General features: G+C 36.0%; 2 protein-coding genes across 2 annotated transcripts in view; both read left to right on the top strand.

Annotated features, from left to right (window-relative positions):
• The window catches only part of LOC106884374 (putative uncharacterized protein DDB_G0282133), a 52,897-nt gene extending 43,986 nt beyond the window's left edge, over positions 1-8,911 (top strand). The window contains exons 16-21 of the mRNA XM_052966705.1: positions 2,963-3,088; positions 3,754-3,830; positions 4,892-5,012; positions 6,040-6,213; positions 7,731-7,820; positions 8,481-8,911. Coding sequence (XP_052822665.1) covers positions 2,963-3,088; positions 3,754-3,830; positions 4,892-5,012; positions 6,040-6,213; positions 7,731-7,820; positions 8,481-8,659 — 767 coding nt within the window. The 3' untranslated portion in view covers positions 8,660-8,911. The remainder of the gene's footprint in view (positions 1-2,962; positions 3,089-3,753; positions 3,831-4,891; positions 5,013-6,039; positions 6,214-7,730; positions 7,821-8,480) is intronic.
• A 2,775-nt stretch (positions 8,912-11,686) lies between these two features.
• Positions 11,687-21,473, top strand: LOC106884384 (mediator of RNA polymerase II transcription subunit 11). The gene is made up of 3 exons (XM_014935738.2): positions 11,687-11,880; positions 15,115-15,255; positions 20,780-21,473. Exons 1-3 carry the CDS (start codon positions 11,802-11,804, stop codon positions 20,965-20,967), a joined length of 408 nt encoding a protein of 135 aa, XP_014791224.1. The 5' UTR covers positions 11,687-11,801; the 3' UTR covers positions 20,968-21,473.
• Positions 21,474-23,721: the final 2,248 nt, after the last annotated feature.

The raw sequence follows: 23,721 nt of genomic DNA, 5'->3' as shown, positions 1-23,721 counted from the left end.
TAGAATGCTGCCTTAACAAGTCCTGTTCAACCTATACTTGCATGGAAAAAGTACACATGTGTCTATGTGAGATTACTTATCTGACAGACTTCAGGCTAAACAGAAATACTAACCAGCTTATATGTAAACGTGCATTGGGTGTTGATTCCCTTCTTTATAGGCCCAGTCAAATAGAACTGACTTGGACTAATCAAAAACGGCATGAACACGATACTCTTCCACTCTCAATATCAGATGTCATAATGTATTCCTGTTGAACATTGATTTGTTTCACCTCTCTCCAAGGTCCTTATTAACTGCTCACTTACTTCACACCCTTTACAATCCATATTCAGCAAGAATTCCTTAGGTAACTTCCCATTGTCTAAGACCTAACCATGTAAAACAAAACAACTAGAAAAAATGTTTCTTATACATATATATATATATATATATATAATAATAATAATATTAGGGACAAAATCCAAAATTACAGGTAAAAAACTCAATTAAAATCAATTTATAAAAAATTAAAATTAAATTGAGCCTTATAGATAAAGTATATATAAAATATATAGTTTTAGGGAAAATAACCAATTTTCAAGAACTCATCGATGAAAATCCACTATCACATATAGAAAAGTTAATAATTAAAAGCACAATAAATGAGTATAATATAAAGTAAAGTAAATATCATAAGATAAATATAATATTATTATTATTTTATTATTATTTTATTATATTTATCTTATGATATTTACTTTACTTTATATTATACTCATTTATTGTGCTTTTAATTATTAATTTTTCTATATGTGATAGTGGATTTTCATCGATGAGTTCTTGAAAATTGGTTATTTTCCCTAAAACTATGTATATATATATATATATATATATCATCATCATCATACATCTATTTTCCATGCTAGCATGGGTTGGATGGTTCAACTGGGGTCTGAGAAGCCAGGAGGCTGTACCAGGCTCCAGTCTGATCTGGCAATGTTTCTACAGCTGGATGCCCTTCCTAACGCCAACCACTCCGTAAGTGTAGTGGGTGCTTTTTACGTGCCACCGGTCTTCCTGGGTCTACCTCTACCCCAGATTCCTTCAACTGTTTGGGAGTGGCACTTCTTCACACAGCTCTCCTCATCCATCCGTAGTACATAACTATACCAACGCAAAAGTCCCTCTTGCATGCCACATCCGATGCATCTTATGTCCAACATTTCTCTCAGGGCGCTTACAATCTGTCATGTATGCACACTGACATTACACATCCAGCAGATCATACTAGCTTTATTTATTTCAAGCCTACACATGTCCTTTGCAGTCACGGCCCATGTTTCACTGCAGTGAAGCATGGCAGTTCGCACACATGCATTGTACAATCTACCTTTCACTCTGAGCAAGAGGCCCTTTGTCACCAGCAGGGGTAGAAGCTTTCTAAACTTCACCCAGGCTATTCTTATTCTAGTGGTAACACTCTCAAAGCATCCACCTCTACTACTAACTTGGTCACCTAGGTAGCGGAAGCTATCAGCTATTTCTAGTTTCTCTCTCTGGAGTGTGATGGAATCTGTTTTCTGAGCATCTGTGGTGTTTATTGCCCCTGTGCATCTGCCACACACGAAAGCTATTTTCCTGGTTAATCTTCCTTTGATGTTGCTGCACCTCTTATGTGTCCAAAGCTTACACTGGGTACATCTTATGGAGTTTCTACCTACAACTTTTCTACAGATCGAGCAGGGCCACCTACCTGAGAGGGTGTGTGACGAGTTCGCCTTCCTACTTACTAGAACTTTGGTCTTTGCTACATTGACTCTAAGGCCTTTTGATTCTAAACCTTGCTTCCACACCCGAAATTTCTTCTCTAGTTCTGGTAGTGATTCTGCTACGAGGGCCAGTTCATCAGCATAGAGGAGCTCCCAGGGGCAACCCGTCTTGAATTCCTCTGTTATTGCCTGGAAGACTATGATGAATAAAAGGGGACATCAAACATTTGGGATTTTAGATTAATAACCAAAAGAAAAAGCTTTGGAAAAAATTTATTTTATAGATTTGTCTCGATATAATATAAAAATGTAAGAAGTTCTTTAATAAACAATGTAACTTAATGTACAGATATAAGACATTATTAAGTTACATTGTTTATTAAAGAAGTTCTTTAATAAACAATGTAACTTAATAATGTCTTATATCGGTACATTGACTTACAGCTGGCGCAGCTACCCTCTTTTATTGCAATATCATCACAAATCAAAAATTGATTTTTAACCTCTGATGACAATGTGATAATACAGGGAAACAATGAGCTGACTTTAAGGTCAAAATCTAAATAAATAAATAAACATTCTGCATTTAAGATGTTTTTTTTTTTTTTTTTTACTGAAGTGTGGGTTTCGCAATGTTTTGAAAAAATTATATGAAATAAATATATTATAGAATATTTATGAACACCAATCTTGAGCAATGGAAAGAGAGCAGATCTTAGGTTAGAGCTTGTATTGTTTTTTATATATATAATTTATATATCATCTTTGTTGTTTTTCCATCTCCTTTACCATACTGTCATGGGTTGGACAAGACCTTTTGAAGTAGTCTTTCACATTTGGGTGTCCTTTTTGAAATTAACAATTTTAATTGCCTCTTACAGCATGCAGGCATCTTTTCTAAAAATGAAGACACACACACATCTATAATCATCAGTGATTCACATAAACTTTACCATGCTAAGTTGGATGGTTTTTCTGATGCAGTCTTTTGCAGTCAGACACCTTTCCTGTTGCCAACTCTTTTAGTCTTTTCATCTCTTCATGCAGAGATGGAGTGTGCCCACTTTAAAACTGGGGTACACCAGAACACACACACATTCTCCTAAATCTATTTATGAGTATATTGTGCTTCAGTGAATTAACATATTTTATAATTCTCTATTTGCTATGCACTTTTTATATAATTTTTCTCTTTTTCCCTTTTCTTGTAGGTCAACTTAGTACGGCCCGTATTTTCTTTTATAACATATTATGCCAGCTGCCCTCTCCTCAGTACATGCTGTTTGCTTTAACCGTCTCTGCTACATGGCCTTTGGTGTTGACTTTTAACAGAGAAGGTAACCTTTTTTTATATTTAGGTTTTATAATCTTAATCTTAAATCTAATAATCTACCATGAACTTTTGATTGGCCAGTTGGACCTTACGTTTTCTTTCTGCTCATAAATTAAACAAAGTTGTTATTTTACTAGATTAATTACCAAATTGTTGAATACTTCGAAATTTTCTAGAAACATAGGCTGTATGTTTCATTACAAATATTGTTATGCAATGGTTGAAGTTTATGTCTACCACAGTACATTCATCATTATCTTTATCGTTTAACATCCGCTTTCCATGCTAGCATGGGTTGGATGAATTGACTGAGGACTGGTGAACCAGATGGCTGCACCAGGCTCCAGTCTGATCTGGCAGAGTTTCTACAGCTGGATGTCCTTCCTAACGCCAACCACTTCGAGAATGTAGTGGGTGCGTTTATGTGCCACCAGCACTAGGGCCAGTCAGGCGGTACTGGCAACGGCCACGCTCAAGTGGTGTTTTTTACGTGCCACCTGCACAAGAGCCAGTCCAGCAGCACTGGTAACAACCTCGCTTGAATGATTTTCACATGCCACCTGCGTATTCAGTAATGGTGTTTCCTACAATTCTACCAGTTATTGCATTCTTTGTATGACATCATTTCAAAAATAGGTTCTTTTTAATTTTTCTTTATCTATTTCACAGGTGGACATGTGACTTTACCTCAAGTTATTGAACACGTGGTAGTTAATTCAATCAAAGGAAAACATGTAGATAAAAAGGTGAGTGATCTTCAGGTTTGCCTCTGGTGTCTATTTTTTTTTCATGAGTACATACATAACTAAGCATGAAAAAATTCATGCAAGGAATGCAAAACTATTCATTGAATTTGTTATGAATATAATCTCCAACATTTGCCTTTGTTCAATCACTGGTTATTCTTATGATCATGTTCATTGAAGAAACCTTTTCTTTAAAATTGTAGTGATACTTGTCTCAAATTTCAATTCACCATGCACTGAATTACTACAAACAATGGAGACATGGTTGTATGATAAAGAAACTTGCTTCCCAACTACAAGGTTCCAGATTTAGTCCCGCTGCATTACAGCTTTGGCAAATGTCCTTTATTAAAGCCATATAACCCATGCCAGTGTGGAAAGCAGATGTTAAATGATGATATAGATGAACTGTTTGAGTTAACTTCAGCACACACAAAGACACACATACACATCAGTGTTAAACTGTTTATGCTCCCTAAATGCACAAGTACATCTTGATAAAGAGAGGAAGGAAGTGTATAATTGTTACTGTGAAAAGTAACCATAGCTGTTACTTGCAAGTGAGTATAACTAGACAGCATGTACCATGCTTTCACTGATTGTTATAGATCTCTGTGTAGTTGTAAGCAAACATAGACATTTTCTTGATATTTACACTCCTTTGCCCTGTGAAACATCAAGGATGTGACAGTTTGAGGGAGTAAAATGTTGTAGCAGCACTAAGCTGGTATTCAGTTTCTGCTGAGTAGACTGGAGCAATGTGAAAGGAAGTGCCTTGCTCAATGACATAGTATGTCAACCAGTCCAGAAATCATGACCCTAACATGCTGACCACTAAACCATGCATATTCAATGTAGGATAAGTAAAGAAGGAGACCCCAGATTAAGAACTACTGAGAAAGAGGTTCCCTCAATGTTTTACATGATAGATGTTTTATAGTTAGCTGTGGTTATGATACAAAGAAAGAAAACCTATAATGGTGTGGATTAGAATTTTAATATGTTCTGTTTCTGTATTAATCTAGGATTTAAATTCAATTTTACAATTTTTCTGTTTTTAGATTCTGCGGTGTTTACATAAACTGTGTGGGTGGACTCTTCAAGCAGAAAGCAGGAAAAATGAGGTCCCACGCCAGCTTTTAGCACAACTTCAGGGTTGTCTTGATGCTACAATGAGCAGAGGTTTGATTATTTTCCATTTGATTTCTTTGTTTCAGTTATTTTTGCTTACTTATGAAAGACAAAGTCGACCTTGATGGGATTTGAACTCAGAGCAGTAAGTGTTGGATCCAATACTGTAAAGCATTCTATCCAGTACTCTAATAACTGCAAATTCACTATATGACTATATCTTTACAAGCTGTATATCAATATAAGCGGTGTGACTGGATGATGATGATATTGCTATATACCTGTATTCCATCCATGTTATATGTCTGTATACTATGTTATATATCTGAGTCCGAGCATGTTCATTGCCAGAGCAGCTGTCTGGCTTCCGTGCTAGTGGCCTGTAAATAGCACCATTTGAATGTAATCGTTACCTGCGTTGTCTTCTAGCACTAGAGCTGGTGGCACGTTAGAAAATCATTCGAGTGAGGTCATTGCCAGTGCCGCTGGACTGGCTCTCATGCAGGTGGCATGTAAAAAACACCTTCTCGAGCATGGCCGTTGCCAGTACTGTGTGACTGGCCCTCGTGCCGGTGGCACGTAAAAGCACCCGCTACACTCTCGGAGTGGTTGGCATTAGGAAGGGCATCCAGCTGTAGAAACTCTGCCAGATCAGATTGGAGCCTGGTGCAGCCATCCGGTTCACCAGTCCTCCGTCAAATCGTCCAACCCATGCTAGCATAGAAAGTGGGCGTTAAACGATGATGAGTTATAGTGTATACTATTATATTTTTTTGTAATATTATATGTCAATAGAAGGTGACCAGCCAGCAGAATCCTTAGCATACTGGGAAAAATACTAAGTGGTATTTCGTCCATCTTTGTTCTGAATTCAAGCTCCTCCGAGGTTGACTTTGCCTTTCATCCTTTCGGGAGTTGATAAAATAAGTACCAGTTGGACACTGGGGTTGATGTAATTGACTTGCCCCTCCTCTGAAATTGCTGGCTTTTTGCTAAAATTTTAAATCAATATTATGTGTCTATATTCTGTATAATATCTGTACTTATACTGTATATCACTATATTTGTTTCTCTCCAGATGATACATTCCGTCTAATGAAAGGAATCGAACTGCTGAGTCTCCAAGAGAATTGGTCCTGGACGAACAGTCTAATTCGGAACCGTATCGGTCCTTTGTTAAAAAAATATCTCTCAGTTGAAGAACCAAGTGAATCGGTCACTACTGTCTTGTCTTTCATACTTGAAATGTTAGGTAAGTCTGTTATGTTTGGTATTTTGTCAGATTTCCAATTGGTATTACAATTAATCTCCTTTGCTACATCCAATGGGTTTTTTTGTTTGAGCAAGCTTCATAACTTTGCTACACCACTTTACTTGCCTTCGTGGAAACCTTGTTGATTCCAGATTTCCAATGGGCCAGTCACTGCTTCACTGCTTTTCTGAGAAAAGTGGTGGCAAGTGGGATATCTTTGCTATTTAGAACAAATGGCACATGGGATATTTTTATGTGAAAGCACCATTTTTTTCATTTACTTGCCAAAGTAGTGCATCATTCACTGTTGTTAGCATTTTTTCTGATATACATATATATCATCATCATCGTTTAACGTCCGCTTTCCATGCTAGCATGGGTTGGACGATCTGACTGAGGACTGGTGAAACCAGATGGCTACACCAGGCTCCAATCTGATCTGGCAGAGTTTCTACAGCTGGATGCCCTTCCTAACGCCAACCCCTGCGAGAGTGTAGTGGGTGCTTTTACGCGCCACCGGCACGAGGGCCAGTCAGGCGCTACTGGCAACAGCCATGCTCAAATGGTGTTTTTTACGTGTCACCTGCACAGGAGCCAATCCAGCGGCACTGGCAACGACCTTGCTCGAATGTTTTCTAACGTGCCACCGGCACAAGTGCCAGTGAGGGAACAATCACAAATACAAGTGACCGAAATGGTGTTCCTCTGGACGGTCTCCGGAGTAATGTTAGTCTATAGGAGGCATAGCTTGGAGATCAGGGAGTCTCTCCAGGTTGAGACACTATTTCTCTGCTTTGGGAGGTCACAGCTCCAGTATTACAAACATGTGGTTAGAATGTCAAAGGAAAGGGTCACAAGAAAGATTCTTCAAGCTGAAGGATTGAGTGCTTCTGATTGGACCCTATGAAAGAAGTGCCTGAGGACTCTATCTACATGGTACTCCTGGGTATAGTGGGTGGCAAAAATGGATGGATGGATAGATACATGTATGCATGCTTGTGCACATGACGATTACACACAGTTTCTGTTTAAACCAAATTTTGCTCCTAAGACATTGGTTAAGTCAAGGCTGTTGTAGGAAGCACTTGTTCAAGGTACAGTAATGGTGGGATTTAACCAAGTGCCACATGACTGCGAATCAAGCTTCTTAACCACACAGCCATGCATCTACCTTTGCTCATCAAGATCCATCTCATTCATGCAAACCTAGAAAATTGGAAATTATGAAAAACAGCAACATAAAATACATTTTGAATTAATGGTTCCTCTTGTATTTCACTTTCTACATTGTTTGACATTTCATATTTTGCTTAGTTCATCTCCTCAGACCTGCATCTTTCGGGATTTATCTTCTCCATATTTTCTCATAATCACTAATCCTTTAACATTTCAAACTGAACATAAACCACATTGATCCAACTCATCATCATTGCAAACATCTTTAAACTATTTGTTTTTCTTCAGACTAAAGATTACACAATAAAATGTCTAACGTTAATTATCTTATCTCCTAATAGGTAATTTGTATTTACATGGTCAGACAAGGGACAAAACTGCATGCTATGCTGTGAATTACCTCCTGAAACCACTCTTAGCCTCTAAAAAAGGTAAGTTATTTACTATTTGATTGAAATTAAAATATAATTTAATTAAACATTTTCTTTTTTTTTTTTTTCCTTTTTGTTAATAGAATAACTGAGAAGTATTAATGTCCTCCTCCTCCTCCTCGTTGTTGCTTTGCTATTCAATGCTAACATGAATCAGACAGATTTCACAAGGTGGTGCTTTATGGCTGGATGTCCTTTCCACAAACTATTTTAATGATCTCTGATGAGATTTGTCATCTATATTAACAGTGCAATGACAATAGTAGAAACATGGTTTAAGTAATGTTTACATCGTAACCCTTTGATAGTATTTTTTTTATGTCATTCTTTCTTTGTTTACGAACTGTTGAAATTTGTTCAGCATACTGTACAATTTCATATATCTTTCTATGATACATTTGTTGTGCTTTTTATGTAGAAAAAAAAATATTTACTCTTGTTTTACTAACCTATGCAAATGATCAAATTTGTTGCATAACACAACCAATTTCTAAACTGAATATCAGTAATTTTCCAAACAAGAAATAATACAATAAAATTGGGGGTAAAATGTAAAATCAAAGAAGAATATTGCTCTGTACCACAAAACTAATTTAACAATATACTGTGTGATGTAGTTATTTATTTGAATCATTGTTTTTTTTTTCTCTTTTATTTCAGTTCCTCAACAGATCAACTTATGTTGTGCTAATGTATTACTAAAGTTGTTTCCATTTGATCCTGGCACAGTATATCCAACTTTAGAAATCTGGCTCAGTGAAAATCCAACAGAAATTACATCAAGTTTGGCTGAAACATGGGCCACTATAAAACACAAAATAAACAACTTCAAAACATAGTATGACCACCAGAGAAAACAGCAGGCTAAGATGTTATTAAAAATATCTGCATAATTATCATTTGTATTTAATTAATTTGTACATTAATAATTTAATAATTTGTATATTATTTAATAAAACAGACTGATTTTAATTTTTCATTGAAACATAAAGATGTCTTGATTATATATTTGTATATTTTAGTATGATCAGAATCTTGTCAAATTTCCAAAGAAAAGAAAAAGAAAACAAAGAAAAAAAAAAACGATTAAAATAAAATTTTTCTATTGAAACTCTACTGAAGTGTATTGAGTAATTTTTCTTTTTAACTTTTTTTTACTCCCAAGTCCCTCTTTCTAACGAAGTGCTAAAGTTAGATTATATGCAAAGTGAAAAAATAGATTGCTGTCTAATTTAAAGGAACAACAAAAACAGACAGGCAGAAGGACCAATTTGATTGAGAAAATTCACACGAATTCGTATTCTGGCATAAGTATAGATGTTTGGTTGTACTTTGAGGCTGGATGTTACTGTACAGAAAATAGCACTAATGAATTAAAATAGTCTTCAGTGATACATCAATATTTGTAGATAGGTAAATATCAGTTTATAGATATCATATGATAATAGCTTATACAATAACAGAGAATAAAGTAGAAAAATGAGGTATGATCAAAAAGGAAAACTTTTAAAAAATTGCTTTACTTACTGTATAACCAGATTTATCTCCCTTGAAATAGCTCCCTCCTTTGTTGGAAACTACTGGTGTCTGTTAAGTGTAGTGTTCAGTTTTTATAGAGTTTTCGTCCATCTCTTCTATCATCCGAAATTAGTGATTTTTCAGTGTGGATTTCAAGAGCCCTACATGGGCCATATATAGAGAGTAGAACAACCAACAAGTCACAGATACAGAGTAACTTGTTTGTGAGCTGATGCATTGCTTTGTTTGTCTTTGCCCAGGCTACCTCCTTTGTGCTACTTCTTTCAAATACCTTACAACAGCTATGCCCCAAGGCATTTAAGGAAAACTTTATCGATCATCTGACCCCTTGGATTGAAATCATAATGAGATATGTCCTTAAAATAAAAAAAAGATGGTCAACGTTATAGTAACAATTACGTGGTTTATTTTCTGGTTATGACAACGATGATCCAATCTACTGTTACAACTGCTTTTTTGTCTTGACATTTTAGCTGATCATCGACATTTCGTTCTCTGTAATGACACTTCTCAGGTACATTTAAATTCACAAAATATACTTGGATATAATCCTTTATCTTAGTGTTATGCTCATGAACATTGCGCTCCATCATTGAGATATGTATATGGACAGGTATATATATGTAAAAATTAACACTTCCTTCTCCAAACCAAGATTCGAAACCGAATCTAAGAATTCTCGGTCGTCTAAACCACCACAATCAACAGGCGTGAAAACAGGTTTTCTTTGTCCTGTCAAAAAGTGATTGATCATCTCCCTTTAACCTTCGACCTTAGGCGGAGTTCAAATGGACAGGAGCTGACCTATTTAGGTACAAACTGGACTGGCTCCTGTGCAGGTGGCACGTAAAATACACCATTTTGAGCGTGGCTGTTGCCAGTACCGCCAGACTGGCCCTCGTGCTGGTGGTACGTAAAAGCACCCACTACACTCTCGGAGTAGTTGGCGTTAGGAAGGGCATCCAGCTGTAGAAACTCTGCCAGATCAGATTGGAGTCTGGTGTAGCCATCTGGTTCACCATTCCTCAGTCAAATCGTCCAACCCATGCTAGCATGGAAGGTGGACGTTAAACGATGATGATGATGATCCTTGCCCAAGATGCCATGCAGTTAGATTGAATTCAAGACGATATGGTTGGGAAGCAATTTCTTAATCACATGACTATGCCTATGCCTAAGTCATTTATTGATATGGAAAAATAGATCCAAAGAGAATACTGATTGCACTTGAGACTTAAGTTCATTTGATAGAGTGATTGTTGTTTGATCCCAGGTGAGACTTATGATCAAAGCTCTAACTAAGACATCCAAGTTCAGCTGTATGTGTCATTGTTAATAAGGTTGATAAAATACTGCACAAAATTCCATCTGTAAAATAAAATTATAATGAGAGAAGAAGGAAGTCTTTATATGGTCACTTGACCTGCTGGAGATAACAGTTAAAATCTTCAGATCATACTTTAATGCAGGGGTTTTCAAACTGTGATCCGTGGACCACAGGGGGTCCGCAAGGACAAGACAGGGGGTCCGTGGACAGCAAATACTTTTTATGGGCAATTTGATTTTATATATGTTTTTTAATCGAAATCTTTTAATTGACAATAAACCTATTTGTTAAATACTGTTAAATAAATAAATGTAAAAATATATGTTATTTTAAGCAAATATTTATGTATAAATTTCATAAGCGTTTATAAGGGGGTCCCTAAGGTAAAGCCTGAAATATAAAGGGGTCCACAAGTCAATAAGTTTGAAAACCCCTGCTTTAATGTATTAAAAAAGGAACAGCAACATTGATTAATATAAACTGGATGGTCATGGCTGGGATATCTTCTATTATTAGTCTACAAATTAGGATTGACTTGGGGCTAAACAACCTCAGCTAACATTTAATTGATATGCATTACTGCTGCAGGTATGGCTGTGTGGTTAAGAAGCACTCTTAGCAACCATGTGGGTTTGGGTCAGTCGAGTAGTGTGGTTTTGAATCTGCTCCCCTTGGGTGAGTGTCTGCTACTGTAGCCTCAGGCTAATCTATGCCTTGTGACTGAATTTGGTTGATGGAAACAGTGGGGAAAACTGTTGTGTATACACATATGTCAGTGTGTATATTTGTACTATATGGTCTTCTTGCCATAACCTCACATGATTCACTGTTCACTTCCTGTGCATTATGCTATGTTCTGTTAATGCATTTTTGGCTTCTTTTTCTGATTAATTGTAGCTCACCTGAGTACTGTGTACAATAATTTCATTGTGTATTATAATTGCATTCTCAAGAAACCTAAAAAAAAAATTGATAAAGGGAGATGACCACGGATTCCCAAATTACCCACAATGCAACTGGACGCCATGCTTCTTCCGTTCTGACCATTTTCTGTGTTTCTGTGAAAAATTTAATTAAAAGACGAAAGTAACTAATTAAAATATATCTGCCCCACAATGGGATCCGGTCCAGTAGAAAGACTTCGTCAACTTGAAATGATTGAGCGTGATATAGCTACAGCAATTCATAGTTCAGGTTCGTAATTCCTTATAATGTCACATTGCATTGCTGGTTGTTGTTTGGAACCAAATTATTCCAGCCTTGACGGTTCTTCTTGGATATTTCTGTTGAATAAAAATACATTGTCTTGTGTAATTTCGTTTTTAAAAGACAGTAAGGTATCCTTCGATTCAAATTCGGTTACTGTTTAGGTGACCAAGACATCACATAGGGCTTATTTCGTTGTATTGTCATGTTTTTTGTCAAATCCATGTTTGTTTATTTTAGCTTTAATTATTAAAGACTTTCGCGGCGGCAGAAACGTTTGCACGAAATGCTTAGCAGTATTTCATCTGTCTTTACGTTCTGAGTTCAAATTCCGCCGAGGTCGACTTTGCCTTTCATCCTTTCGATGAATTAAGTACCAGTCGTGTACTGGGGTCGATGTAATCGATTCCCCCCCCCCCCGCCAAATTTCTGGCCTTGTGCCTAAAGTAGAAAAGAATATTAAAACTTACGCAAAAATCATTGTTACAAACTTTCGTTTATTTATTAATTTATATATATTTCGGAATTAATATTTTTCTAATATAATTCTAAAATTTTTCACTCAAGTGTAATTAGCTTTAAAAATTTATGAGAAAATATGGAAAAAAATTTGTGCAAACTAGATTATTACCTGTTTCTATTGTATTTAATTTCACCGATTAGCAATTCCATGTGTATTTTCAAAATTTGGTTTTCAGTAATATTTTACCATTTCTACTTCTATGACGTACAGTAAGAAGAACTTTACACGTAAAAGATGTTAAAAGTAATTAAATGGTAATTAATGAAACCGCCGTTGACCATTGAGTTATTTACATAGAATTTCAGTTTTGAAGATATTAGAGGAATCAGTTTTATGTTGGTTACATTTTGCTAAGCATTTTAGAGGAAAGAGAAATGAGCAATTGTGATGTTTTTCTCTGAAAGCAATTAACGGCTTCGAATCGAAACTGCTGGAGAACTTAAATTAGCCTGCAACTAAATGAAGTGAGGATCATAGAAATAAGTTATGTAGTCACAGGTTATTTTTAATTAAGCAAGCAGGTAGTTGGTCAAACAGCAAAGGGCACCTGGCAAATCTGTGTGTGTTTCTGTGGTTATGTCATACGTGCACTTAACAGAAAACCATACTGCACATTCTGATAGGCAATAAAAATTCGTAGGAGAGGCTGTGTGGTAAGTAGCTTGCTTACCAACCACATGATACCGGGTTCAGTCCCACTGCGGGGCACCTTGGGCGAGTGTTTCCTATTATAGCCACAGGCCGACCAAAGCCTTGTGAGTGAATTTGGTAGACAGAAACTGAAAGAAGCCCGTTGTGTATATATATAGGGAGATGCTTGTAACCTTTGTAAGCTCTCTGAGACTAATGAGGTGAATGTAGCAAGCTGACAATTAATTTATGGAGGACCGTCTGGAGTGATTGTTTTGTTAGCAAGATAGTTATTGTTCTTTAGCACCATAACTGAGCAGACTAACGATCAGAGGTATTCCAACTATGGCCATCCTGAGAGTTGCTACAGACAGCCAGTTTTAAACACTTCTGTATGGTCTGTAATATAACAATAAATAGGAGAGGACTGAGACCTGATGGACACTTAACCTGCAGGCTAAATTTATCATTGTATCACTGACTGTATCTCTATATATGGCTAGTGTAATTGCCACAAGCCATTTATCTAGTTAGGGAGCACCAAATTACAAAACAGAATCCAGTCAAAGGCTTTCTCTGGCCCTACAAATACTCAGTATAGGAGCTTACTCCTAGATATGTACTACTATACTTATCTCTTGGAATATAGCATGGTAGTATCTCCTCCTAGTACAATGCCAAACCACATTTCATCACTAATTCTCTTCCTGATCAATTGCAAAATAACTCTTTCTATAATTTTCTTGACCTGGTCCAACAATTTGATACCTCTGTTATTGCCTCACTCTCATAAATACTGAAATTTAGAAATAGCAGTTAAATTCTATTCCACTACCATAATATATCTCCCAGACAGCAATACTCCCAACTCACATAGGCAAAGAGAAAAAAATAACAAATCCACCCGACTTTGATTTTTTTTTCTCTTTGCCTGTATGAGTTTGGAGTATTACTGTCTGGGAGATATCTTATGGTAGTGGAATAGTATTGAACTGCTATTTCTAAATTTCAGTATGTGGTGAAGCAATTTTGCTGAATCCTAATTATAATTATGCTTATAATTATAAAATTATTGTATATATATATATATATATATATATATATATATGATGGACTCTCCGGTTGAAGACAATGTATGGGCATTAAGCTTTTGCTGAATGACCTACACAAGGGATTTGTTTATAGTGATCGAATGTTTGTAGTGATGCACATTAGCTCACTCTCTCCATCAAATCAATGTTGTCTGAACAGGTGCACACAGGTGTACCATGTGTCGGGTGTCGAAGTGATCGCAGAGCAAGGTGGGATGAAGTGTTTTGCAACACATCACTTGGTCGAGGAATTGAAATCATGATTGCTAGATCGTGTGTGCAGTACCCTAACCACTAAGCCATGCACCCTCACACACACACACAATTAGGTGCAGGCTTAGGTGTGTGGTTAAGAAGCTTGCTTCCAAATCACATGGTTCTGGGTTCAATCCCACTAACATGGCTTTTTGAGCATTTGTCTTCTACAATAGCCCCAGGCCAACCAAAGCCTTGTGAATGGATTTGGTTGATGGAAACTGACGGAAATATAAGCTTGTGTGTGTGTATGAGTTTCTGTCTCTTTGTCTTGGCATCATGTGATAGTTGTTAATGAGTGTCACCATCATACAAGTTGTGTTTTTCATTTCTAGTCTTCTGTGAAACTATGTCTGCCCATGGGAAAATATCTTGTTTGGAATTAGATGAGGGTTGGCAACAGGAAGTGCATCTGGCTGTAGAAAGTTTGCTTCAACAATTGCCATTGAGCCCATGCAAGCATGGGCAAGAAGACATTAACTCAATAACGACGATGATCATTATCATCATTATTTTACATCTGTTTTTTTTTTCTTTTCATGTGTATGGGTTGTATGACAGTGTCTTGTTACTTGTCATTTCCTTCGATACATACATACAAAAAAAACCCCTTCAATCTTTGCTGTGTAAGGTATATGTAACATTTTACAGAAATAAGTACCTTAATTTTACTTTTTACTTTCTTAATCATTAATTGCTCTTCAAAATCCTCTCTAATTTAAGGTCAAGCTCTGCAAGAACTATCCAAAGACAAACCAAGTATGAAGCAAGTGGAAAGTCACACTACCAGCTTCATTAAAACACTTGAAAGTGTTGAGATTGGACTTACAAAGCAAATCAACTATCTCACTCAGGTGTCTACAGGTAAGTGAGATTTTACATTGACACAGGCATATTTTTATTATTAATTTCTGTGACATTCTCCTCCTCCTCCTCATCATCATCATGATCATAAATAGCAACTAAAATCCTAGTCTTAACTCTTACTAGTCTAAATACTTTTAGTCTTTTCTTTTGATTATGAACATACACAATACATTCAATATCAATTTATACTCAGCATGTTCACCATGAACATTCATCATCGTCGTCGTCATTTAACGTCCGCTTTCCATGCTAGCATGGGTTGGACGATCTGACTGAGGACTGGTGAAACCAGATGGCTACACCAGGCTCCAATCTGATTTGGCAGAGTTTCTACAGCTGGATGCCCTTCTTAACGCCAACCACTCAGAGAGTGTAGTGGGTGATATATGTGTATGTATATATATATATTTATGTATATATATTTTTTAATATGAGGTCCCAGATTCACTCCGACCACATGGCATCTTGGGCAAAGCCTCAAGTCACGCTGATTCTGTCTGAGGAATTCATACAGTTATACTTCACAAATGGCTTAAACAGACACACATAAATACATCCAACCATTTTCTTTTAATGCTGTCTTCAAACAGTTCTCTGCTTTTAGTTTATTCATCATTATCATTTAACGTCCGTTGTCCATGCTGGCATGGGTTGGGCGGTTTGACCAGGGCTGGTAAGCTGGGGGCTGCACCGAATTCCAGTCTGATTTGGCATGGTTTCTTATTTCTTTATTGCCCACAAGGGGCTAAACGTAGAGGGGACAAACAAGGACAGACAAAGGGATTAAGTTGATTACATTAACCCCAGTGTGTAACTGGTACTTAATTTATCGACCCCGAAAGGATGAATGGCAAAGTCGACCTCGGCGGAATTTGAACTCAGAACGTAACGACTGACGAAATACTGCTAAGCATTTCGCCCGGCGTGCTAACGTTTCTGCCAGCTCCCCACCTTATTTGGCATGGTTTCTACGGCTGGATGCCCTTCCTATTAGAACTTTCATAAAAGCACCCACTACACTCTCGGAGTGGTTGGCATTAGGAAGGGCATCCAGCTGTAGAAACTCTGCCAAATCAGATTGGAGCCTGGTGTAGCCATCTGGTTTCTCCAGTCCTCAGTCAGATCGTCCAACCCATGCTAGCGTGGAAAGCGGACGTTAAACTATGATGATGATGAAACTTATTTTAGTGTCTTCATAAATTTTTGTTTCTTACTTTTTTTTTAGTTCTTTCTGATTTCAAGACATTTTGTGTATATCAACATTAGCTTTGTATTCAATTTCCTCCCTTAGCAATGATCTCACATATCTCAATACTACATTCTCAAGTCAAAAGCCTTTTATGTCTTCGTGTACCATGGACATCTTGTACCTTTCTCACCAGGCATCTTCGTTCAGGTGTTGTGCCAACCAATGTGGTTGTCTCCCTTGCATAAATTGGTTGCACAATTTGATGAATCATTTAAGTTACTGAACTCCTCTCGTACATGCTTAGTGAATGAGTGCTGTAAGGTGATAGTGCAGTGGCTTCCTGAAGTACAATAAACATACAATGGAAGACCTAGAAAGAAGTGCTGAGAACGGTTTCAGGAATATTGAGTTTCAAAGTCATGATCTAAACAATTAAAGAAGCTCTGTGTTGCAAAGTCATTCAATCAGTGACAACACCGGGTATGATTTTATGGAGATTTGGCTGCTATTTCTAGCAGGTCAGTTGATTATGCACAGGCTCCTTTGTTGGGTCATAATTATGGGATGATGTTGATATAGAAATAAAGCTTTGCTTTTTGGATAAATTCTAATTGTTAATTCAAACTGTAGAATGCTGTATTTCTTCAGCTTGTTTTATTATACATAGAAATTGAAGTAATGTTTGACTACCTCAGTTACACTTTGTTGAACATCAATAACACAACTGCTTAATCCATAATGTGTACAATTAAAAGTGCACTTGTAAACAGGGCTCCATTATATCATAGATTGGAAGGGGGACTTGGTTGAGGCTGCATTTTTATGGCTAAGATGCTTTTGCTGTCACTAATCCTTACTTATTTTACAAGTAAGGTATTTCTTTTCTTACTCCACTATTTAGAGAGTGCACAGCTACAGGATGTGATGTTTAGGAATGTAAACAGTTATTTTTACCAAAACAATTTCATGTGGGAAAACATGTACATGCATGTGTATGTGCTCAGACACAAACATACATACATATATATATATATATATATATATATATTATAGGCGCAGGAGTGGCTGTGTGGTAAGTAGTTTGCTTACCAACAACATGGTTCCGGGTTCATTCCCACTGTGTAGCATCTTGGGCAAGTGTCTTCTACTATAGCCTCGGGCCGACCAAAGCCTTGTGAGTGAATTTGGTAGACAGAAACTGAAAGAAGCCTGTCGTATATATGTATGTGTCTGTGTATGTTTGTGTGTCTGTTCCCCCACCATTGCTTGACAACCGATGCTGGTGTGTTTAAGTCCCCGTAACTTAGCGGTTCGGCAAAAGAGACCGATAGAATAAGTACTAGGCTTACAAAGAATAAGTCCTGGGGTCGATTTGCTCGACTAAAGGTGGTGCTCCAGCATGGCCACAGTTAAACGACTGAAACGAGTAAAAGAGTATATATATATGAGAGAGAGACAGACAGTTTCCATTTAGTTTCACCTACCAATTCGCTTGCAAGTTATGGGTTGGCCTGAGGTAATAGAAGACACTTGTGCAAGATGCCTTGCTGTGAGACTGAACCACAAACCATGTGGTAGCAAACTGAACTTTTTATTCATGGTTATCTTACGAGGTAAAGTTTCCCTGATCTATTCATTTGTAACTTTTCCTGTGGTAAGAACTGACTCAGTCTTGCTAATCAACAAGATGCTTGTCGATTTCCCAGCACTGGTGCTGTTTGTTTACAATGAGGGACCATTAAATATTATATGTCTTGTCTATGAACAGTTGACTTTTTGAATAGTTGTATTGTGCAGTACATTAAACATCTAACTTTATTATTAACTTCATGGATATACTGTTTCTTCTCCTATAATTGCTTCTTACCTTGTTCTTGTTAGCTCCATATATCTGCCCATCCCATCCTCCTTACCCTCTTCCAAACACAGCACAAAATAGTCAATCTTCCCCTGCAATTCATTGGAATTCTCTCTCTTCAAGTGTTTTCAGACATTGACCTCCTTCTCCAGTGTTGGATGACCTATAAAACCCACAATCATAGTTCCTTCATTGCCTACAAAATATTAGTAGATAACACTGTTGTTTTATATCAATCTGATCATGTTAGTGTTGAATATGGCTATTTTCTTGTAAATCTTTCCACTCTTCATACAGTAGAGATGGTCCTATTTTCATTTAGTCTGATATGATTTACATAGGGTCATAATGTACTAGCTGTCAAACAACTTGAACTCTTTACCATGTAGTCTACAGACCAATACTTAATCTCAAAGCTATTTTGCATACATGTATGTATAGTTTTAATGTTTGGGCTATATGTTGTAATTTATTGTATTATGTAAAAAAAGATGAAATGACGAAGCGAACACCAGTTTACGAGTGAGTTTTGCTATAGACATTACTTTTTTGTTTTGACTAAGTTACTGTTATACATGCCTTGAGATTAATTACTAGATATTCTTACCAAATCCATTCACAAGGCTTTGGTCAGCCTGGAGTTATAGTAGAAGACATTTACCTAAGGTGTGACATAGAATTGAACCCAAAATCATGTGGTTGAGAAGTAAACTTCTTACCACACAGCCATGCCTGTGCTTATTTAATAAGAAATATAAATATTTTTGTAAGATAGTGGATATCCTTAGCTATAGCATACAAATTGTAAAATTGTAGACAATCTGACTAGACAGTGTGATATTGGGTGCATGAAAACTGGTGAAACCCAATAAAGTTGAATTCATGAAACTTTAGCCCTCAAATTTGCCTGTTTTTTATTAAATTTAATCCTAGATTATTTTACAAAGTAACTAGATGTTTTCTCATATAGTGGTACATTTAATCCACCTAAGTAATCTAGGTTGGGTATTTCAACCTAATGTGGTTGCTGTTTGTGGGATTGTTAATAGTGCCTCTGTTGTTGTTGCTACAGCTCTGGTAGAACAGGCCAATGATATAAGGGGCCCCAGCTATGACCATTATTCTTTTCAGTGTTTCTCTGACTATTATCTTTAATTTTTAAAAGTAGAAGGGTGTGACTTGAGGGAAATTTTGGCTGCTGTTTCTAGCATGGCATGTAGATGCTTCCATGTTGGCTTATGAGTGCATCTTTTTGCTAGATTAGATCAAGAAAATGTAAATTCTTAATCCCAAGGGGTTTTTGTAAGGGTTGTGGTTCAGCTCTGGTTTCATGGCATTGAGTGAACAAGGATGGGGTGGCAATACATTACAGATAACATTCCTAATAATATGACTGGTACCAGCTCCTGATAACTAGGCAAACTGAGGTAATGGATTAAGAATATAATAATTGCAATGAATTGGAACAAATGAACCATAGGGTGATGGCTTAGACATGTTTAAACCCCGTTGCTAGTACATTATTGAGTCTGATGGTACTAGTTTACACAAGTTTATTGGACTCTGTTGTGAGTACAGATTACTGAGTCGTGATACTGGTTTAAATCTGTTTAAAAACTGCTGCTAGCATAGTCCTGAGCCAGGTTGAGCTGGTTTAAAAATATTTCAACTTTGTTGCTAATAAATTACTTTACATGTTTCAGTCAACCTAGTTTAGGCTATTTATCACTCCTTTGTATTGAATTAGGTTATTCTGTAATGCAATGCATAGATGTCTCTACCACTGGTTTTACTTTGAGTGACTATAGACTGTATACAACCTGGCTTGTGTGCATGAGTGAACTTGCTTACATTCCAACTGGTGATAATCAGACTGATTAAATCTAGTTTTTTTAGAGCTTAATCTGAGAAAGGTGATAATATTCATGACCTTTGCATGTTCTCTCAGACTGGTACATCCTGAACATATAGGGAAAAATATGGTTTGACAGATTGCAACAGAGTGAACTTCACTTATAGTACTATAGGTGGTACTGTTAATCTATCTTTTTTGTTTACTATTCCTAGGAGAGTTATGGGGGTAGAGTTCTCAAGCATTTCCTCCACTGTCCTTTCAGAAGCATCTGTCAGACTTTCTAGGGGTGAGTAACTGAGATTATGGATATTATCCAACTATTTCATTCTTGGTCGACTCCATCTTGCAATTCCTTCCTGCGACATTCTAATTGCATGTCTGTAGCACAAGAGCTGTGACCTCTTAATGTGAAGAAACAACTTGAACTGGAAGGACTCCCTGAACTCTGAGCAACATGTCATGTTGAGTAATGTTATTCCAGAAATCCTTCAGAGAAACCCTGTTTTAGCCACTTTTATCCACAATCGTACTTTCTTCCGTATAAAATTGAATCTTTTTTTTTCAATGTAGCACTGTGCCTCTTAACTTTATACTTATTTACATATCTCATTGCTTGCAGGTCAACCCCATGAAGGTTCTTGTTATGCAGCACAGAAAGATCTCCTGATGGCCATGCATAGAGTTGAACATGTCAAAAGCAGACTTAATGAACTTGAAAAAATTCACAATGAACATTTACATGGTTACCTTGCATCTTCTCCACAAGGCTCTGGCATGCGCAAGCTATTTCAATCATCACAGATTTAAGCTAAATTAGCAATATGGGAAGCTGGACTTAATTTGATATAGTAAGTACCATATCAATCCAGGATTCACATGAGACTATCATTTCTCTAAGGAGTGATTATCTGCTTTCATCATCATCATTTAACATCTGTTTTCCATGCTGGCATGTCAAGAAAAAAAGAATGTGAATTAAGATTGAAGCATGTAGGGATTTTAGAAAAAGGGCATGGAACTTTTGGTAAATAAGATTCTTGCCCAAAGAGACAATGCATCAGACCAGTTTTTCATAGACTATATACATTGATTTCTTATACAAAATATTTCCCTTCTTCCTAAAAGCCTTTGAAGAAATCAATCACAATAAATTCTTGGCTGTTAGATTCTCCAGTCTGGTTTCAGCTTCAACATCAGTCCCTGCATTAATCTTAAATGCACCATCATATCCCTAAAGTTGTCATTACATCTAAAGAATCATTATCAAAAGACTTAATTTTATGAAATAAAGTGTCTTTTCTATACTTATTGCATATATTTCTTCTGTTGATGTTGTATGTCACATTTAGCACTGAACATATCTTTATAGCTAGAAAGAGCAGCCAAATCTTCAAGGCTGCTATTTACATTAAGGTGTCTTGCATGTACCATTTTGAAAAATTTGTTATAGACAGAACAAGGGAAGTGACACCATATAAATAGCCACAATATGAACCCATATCTTCTCTTACTCCAAGTGATAGTCCACAATACTAGTTCACTTCACTTTGCAATGGATAGTTACTGGCTAAAGTCAACAAGATCATTAAATCCAAGATTGGATTATTGTAGATATTACCTAATGAAACGCATGACTTTTTTTTCTTACAAAGCTCTTCCAACACAATGTACTCTAGCTTGAATTTTGTGGTTCAAAAGAGTGACCATTGTATATTTAATCTTCACAAAGCATGTTCAATGAAAAACAGCATTTTATACTCAAGGACTATCAGCTGAGAAAGTCTGCAGTGCTCAACCTATAAACAAGTTATTGCATGTGTCTACCTAGTGCAAACAAAGTTGACTAGTGCTACTGAACAATGAAAAACTGAGGATGGCAAAAATAAACAGTTTCTTCTAGAGAAGAATTTTCTTTTTAATGAGAACAAAATTGTGAAAAAATACAGGAATTTCTTTGGAAAAGCAGAAATTAACAAGGAAAGAACAATGCAAAAGAAAAAATGGAAAATTATATATAAATAACAACAACAGAAGGAGAACAAAAATCATTTAATAAACAAATCAATTTTTGTTGAGGTGGTTTTTTTCCCCCCTTTTTTTTGGTGAGTTTTTTTTTTTAAAGAAAATCAGCTTTAGATTTTGTTCTGTTTATAACAGAATAAAGAAAAAAAATTATATTGAAGAGTGTTGGTCTAATTTATCTTCTTTCAAGAAACAAATTTAGAACTATAGGCAGAATTAGTGAGGTTAAAAAAATTATAGATGCTCAACTTATTCAGAATTCTTTTCATTGAAGAATATTAGTTTTGTTTTAGTAAACCTTTATCAACAACAGTCACGATGGCCTCGTATAGGAGTTACTTTGTAAGGCTATCATGAGTCAACAATATTGGAGGGAGGGAGAGGATATTTTTCAGCTAATCTTTCTATTTAATAATAATAGTAATAATAATAATAAAGCCTAAAAATAACCAGTTACTGGACGATATTTTTTATACATTGCATGATTAAGGCTGTTCTTAAAAATAAAAATAAAGATCATAGGGGCATGTCTTTAGGAAATCTTAAGTAAAAAGGGGCAAACAATGGAAAATTAGAATAATATGTGCAAAATGTAATTAAACTAACTGTACATGATTGAAGCAAATTTGTTAAACATTGGAAAAACAAAAAGACAAATTAGAAAACAGGCCAATGCATAAAAAAAAAATACAATAAAGAAGAGGGAGAAAAAAAGTTTGTGATGTTTTATAAAATATATCTATGAGACGAGGAGAAAGGGAGTAGGGACAAAAAAAAAAAAAAACAGAAAAAAAAAAGGCAAGTCAGAATGATTTATAGTCATTGCATAACCAAGAAACCTCCATATTCTAACCTTTAAGACAATAAGTTACACCCAGAAACTCTGATGAGGATTTTAGTTGCCTAAAAAAATAAAATAACAAATAATTAAAGAAAAAAAAGTTATACTGAAGAAACACTATTTCATAATAGTAATGTTTTAATCTTACAGTTTGGACACAGATTCAATCTAATTTGTCCACATACATCCACAGACTGGTTGTTTTTTAACCACTGTTGTCTTCATCTTTGAATACATTCCAGAAATAGTGCAGAGAGGTTTCAAAGGACAGTCATTTTGACAGTTTCTTCCCCATTCACTTTTTTTTTTCTTCTGTAATTGGGGGAGATTTAATTTTGTTATTGAAATAATTTTGTTTTGGGGTTGTTTGTTGTTGTTTTCTATTTAAGCAAATATAGCAGCTGATGCTCTTGTTAGGATGTCCTGCTTTAGAATTTTTTTTTTTTTTAATATTTAGTTCCCTGCTTCACAAACTCCAGAAACATACAAGAATCCATTAGTGCTCAAATGAAGAAAGAAAAAGAAAGCAGCTTATGTAGTTCTTATATATAACATTATATATATACACACATACATGCAAGCATGCATATGCCTAGTTATGTACATACATACAAAGACAGACAGATAAGAGGCAGGCATGAGGAAAAGTAGGAAGGGAGAAATAAATAGGATTCAAAAAAAAAAAAAAAAAAAAAAAA

This window comes from Octopus bimaculoides, chromosome 3 (genome assembly GCF_001194135.2).
Source record: "Octopus bimaculoides isolate UCB-OBI-ISO-001 chromosome 3, ASM119413v2, whole genome shotgun sequence".
NCBI lineage: Eukaryota > Metazoa > Mollusca > Cephalopoda > Octopoda > Octopodidae > Octopus > Octopus bimaculoides.
Note: the sequence above shows the minus strand (reverse complement) of the source record. Positions and strands in the feature narration are given on the sequence as shown.

Bases quoted from the DNA above. Each gene is read 5' to 3' on its own strand.
- LOC106884384 (XM_014935738.2), top strand. From the start codon at position 11,802: ATGGGATCCGGTCCAGTAGAAAGACTTCGTCAACTTGAAATGATTGAG. The intron at 11,881-15,114 runs GTTCGTAATTCC...CTCTAATTTAAG, and splicing joins TACAGCAATTCATAGTTCAG to GTCAAGCTCTGCAAGAACTA. The intron at 15,256-20,779 runs GTAAGTGAGATT...CATTGCTTGCAG, and splicing joins TCTCACTCAGGTGTCTACAG to GTCAACCCCATGAAGGTTCT.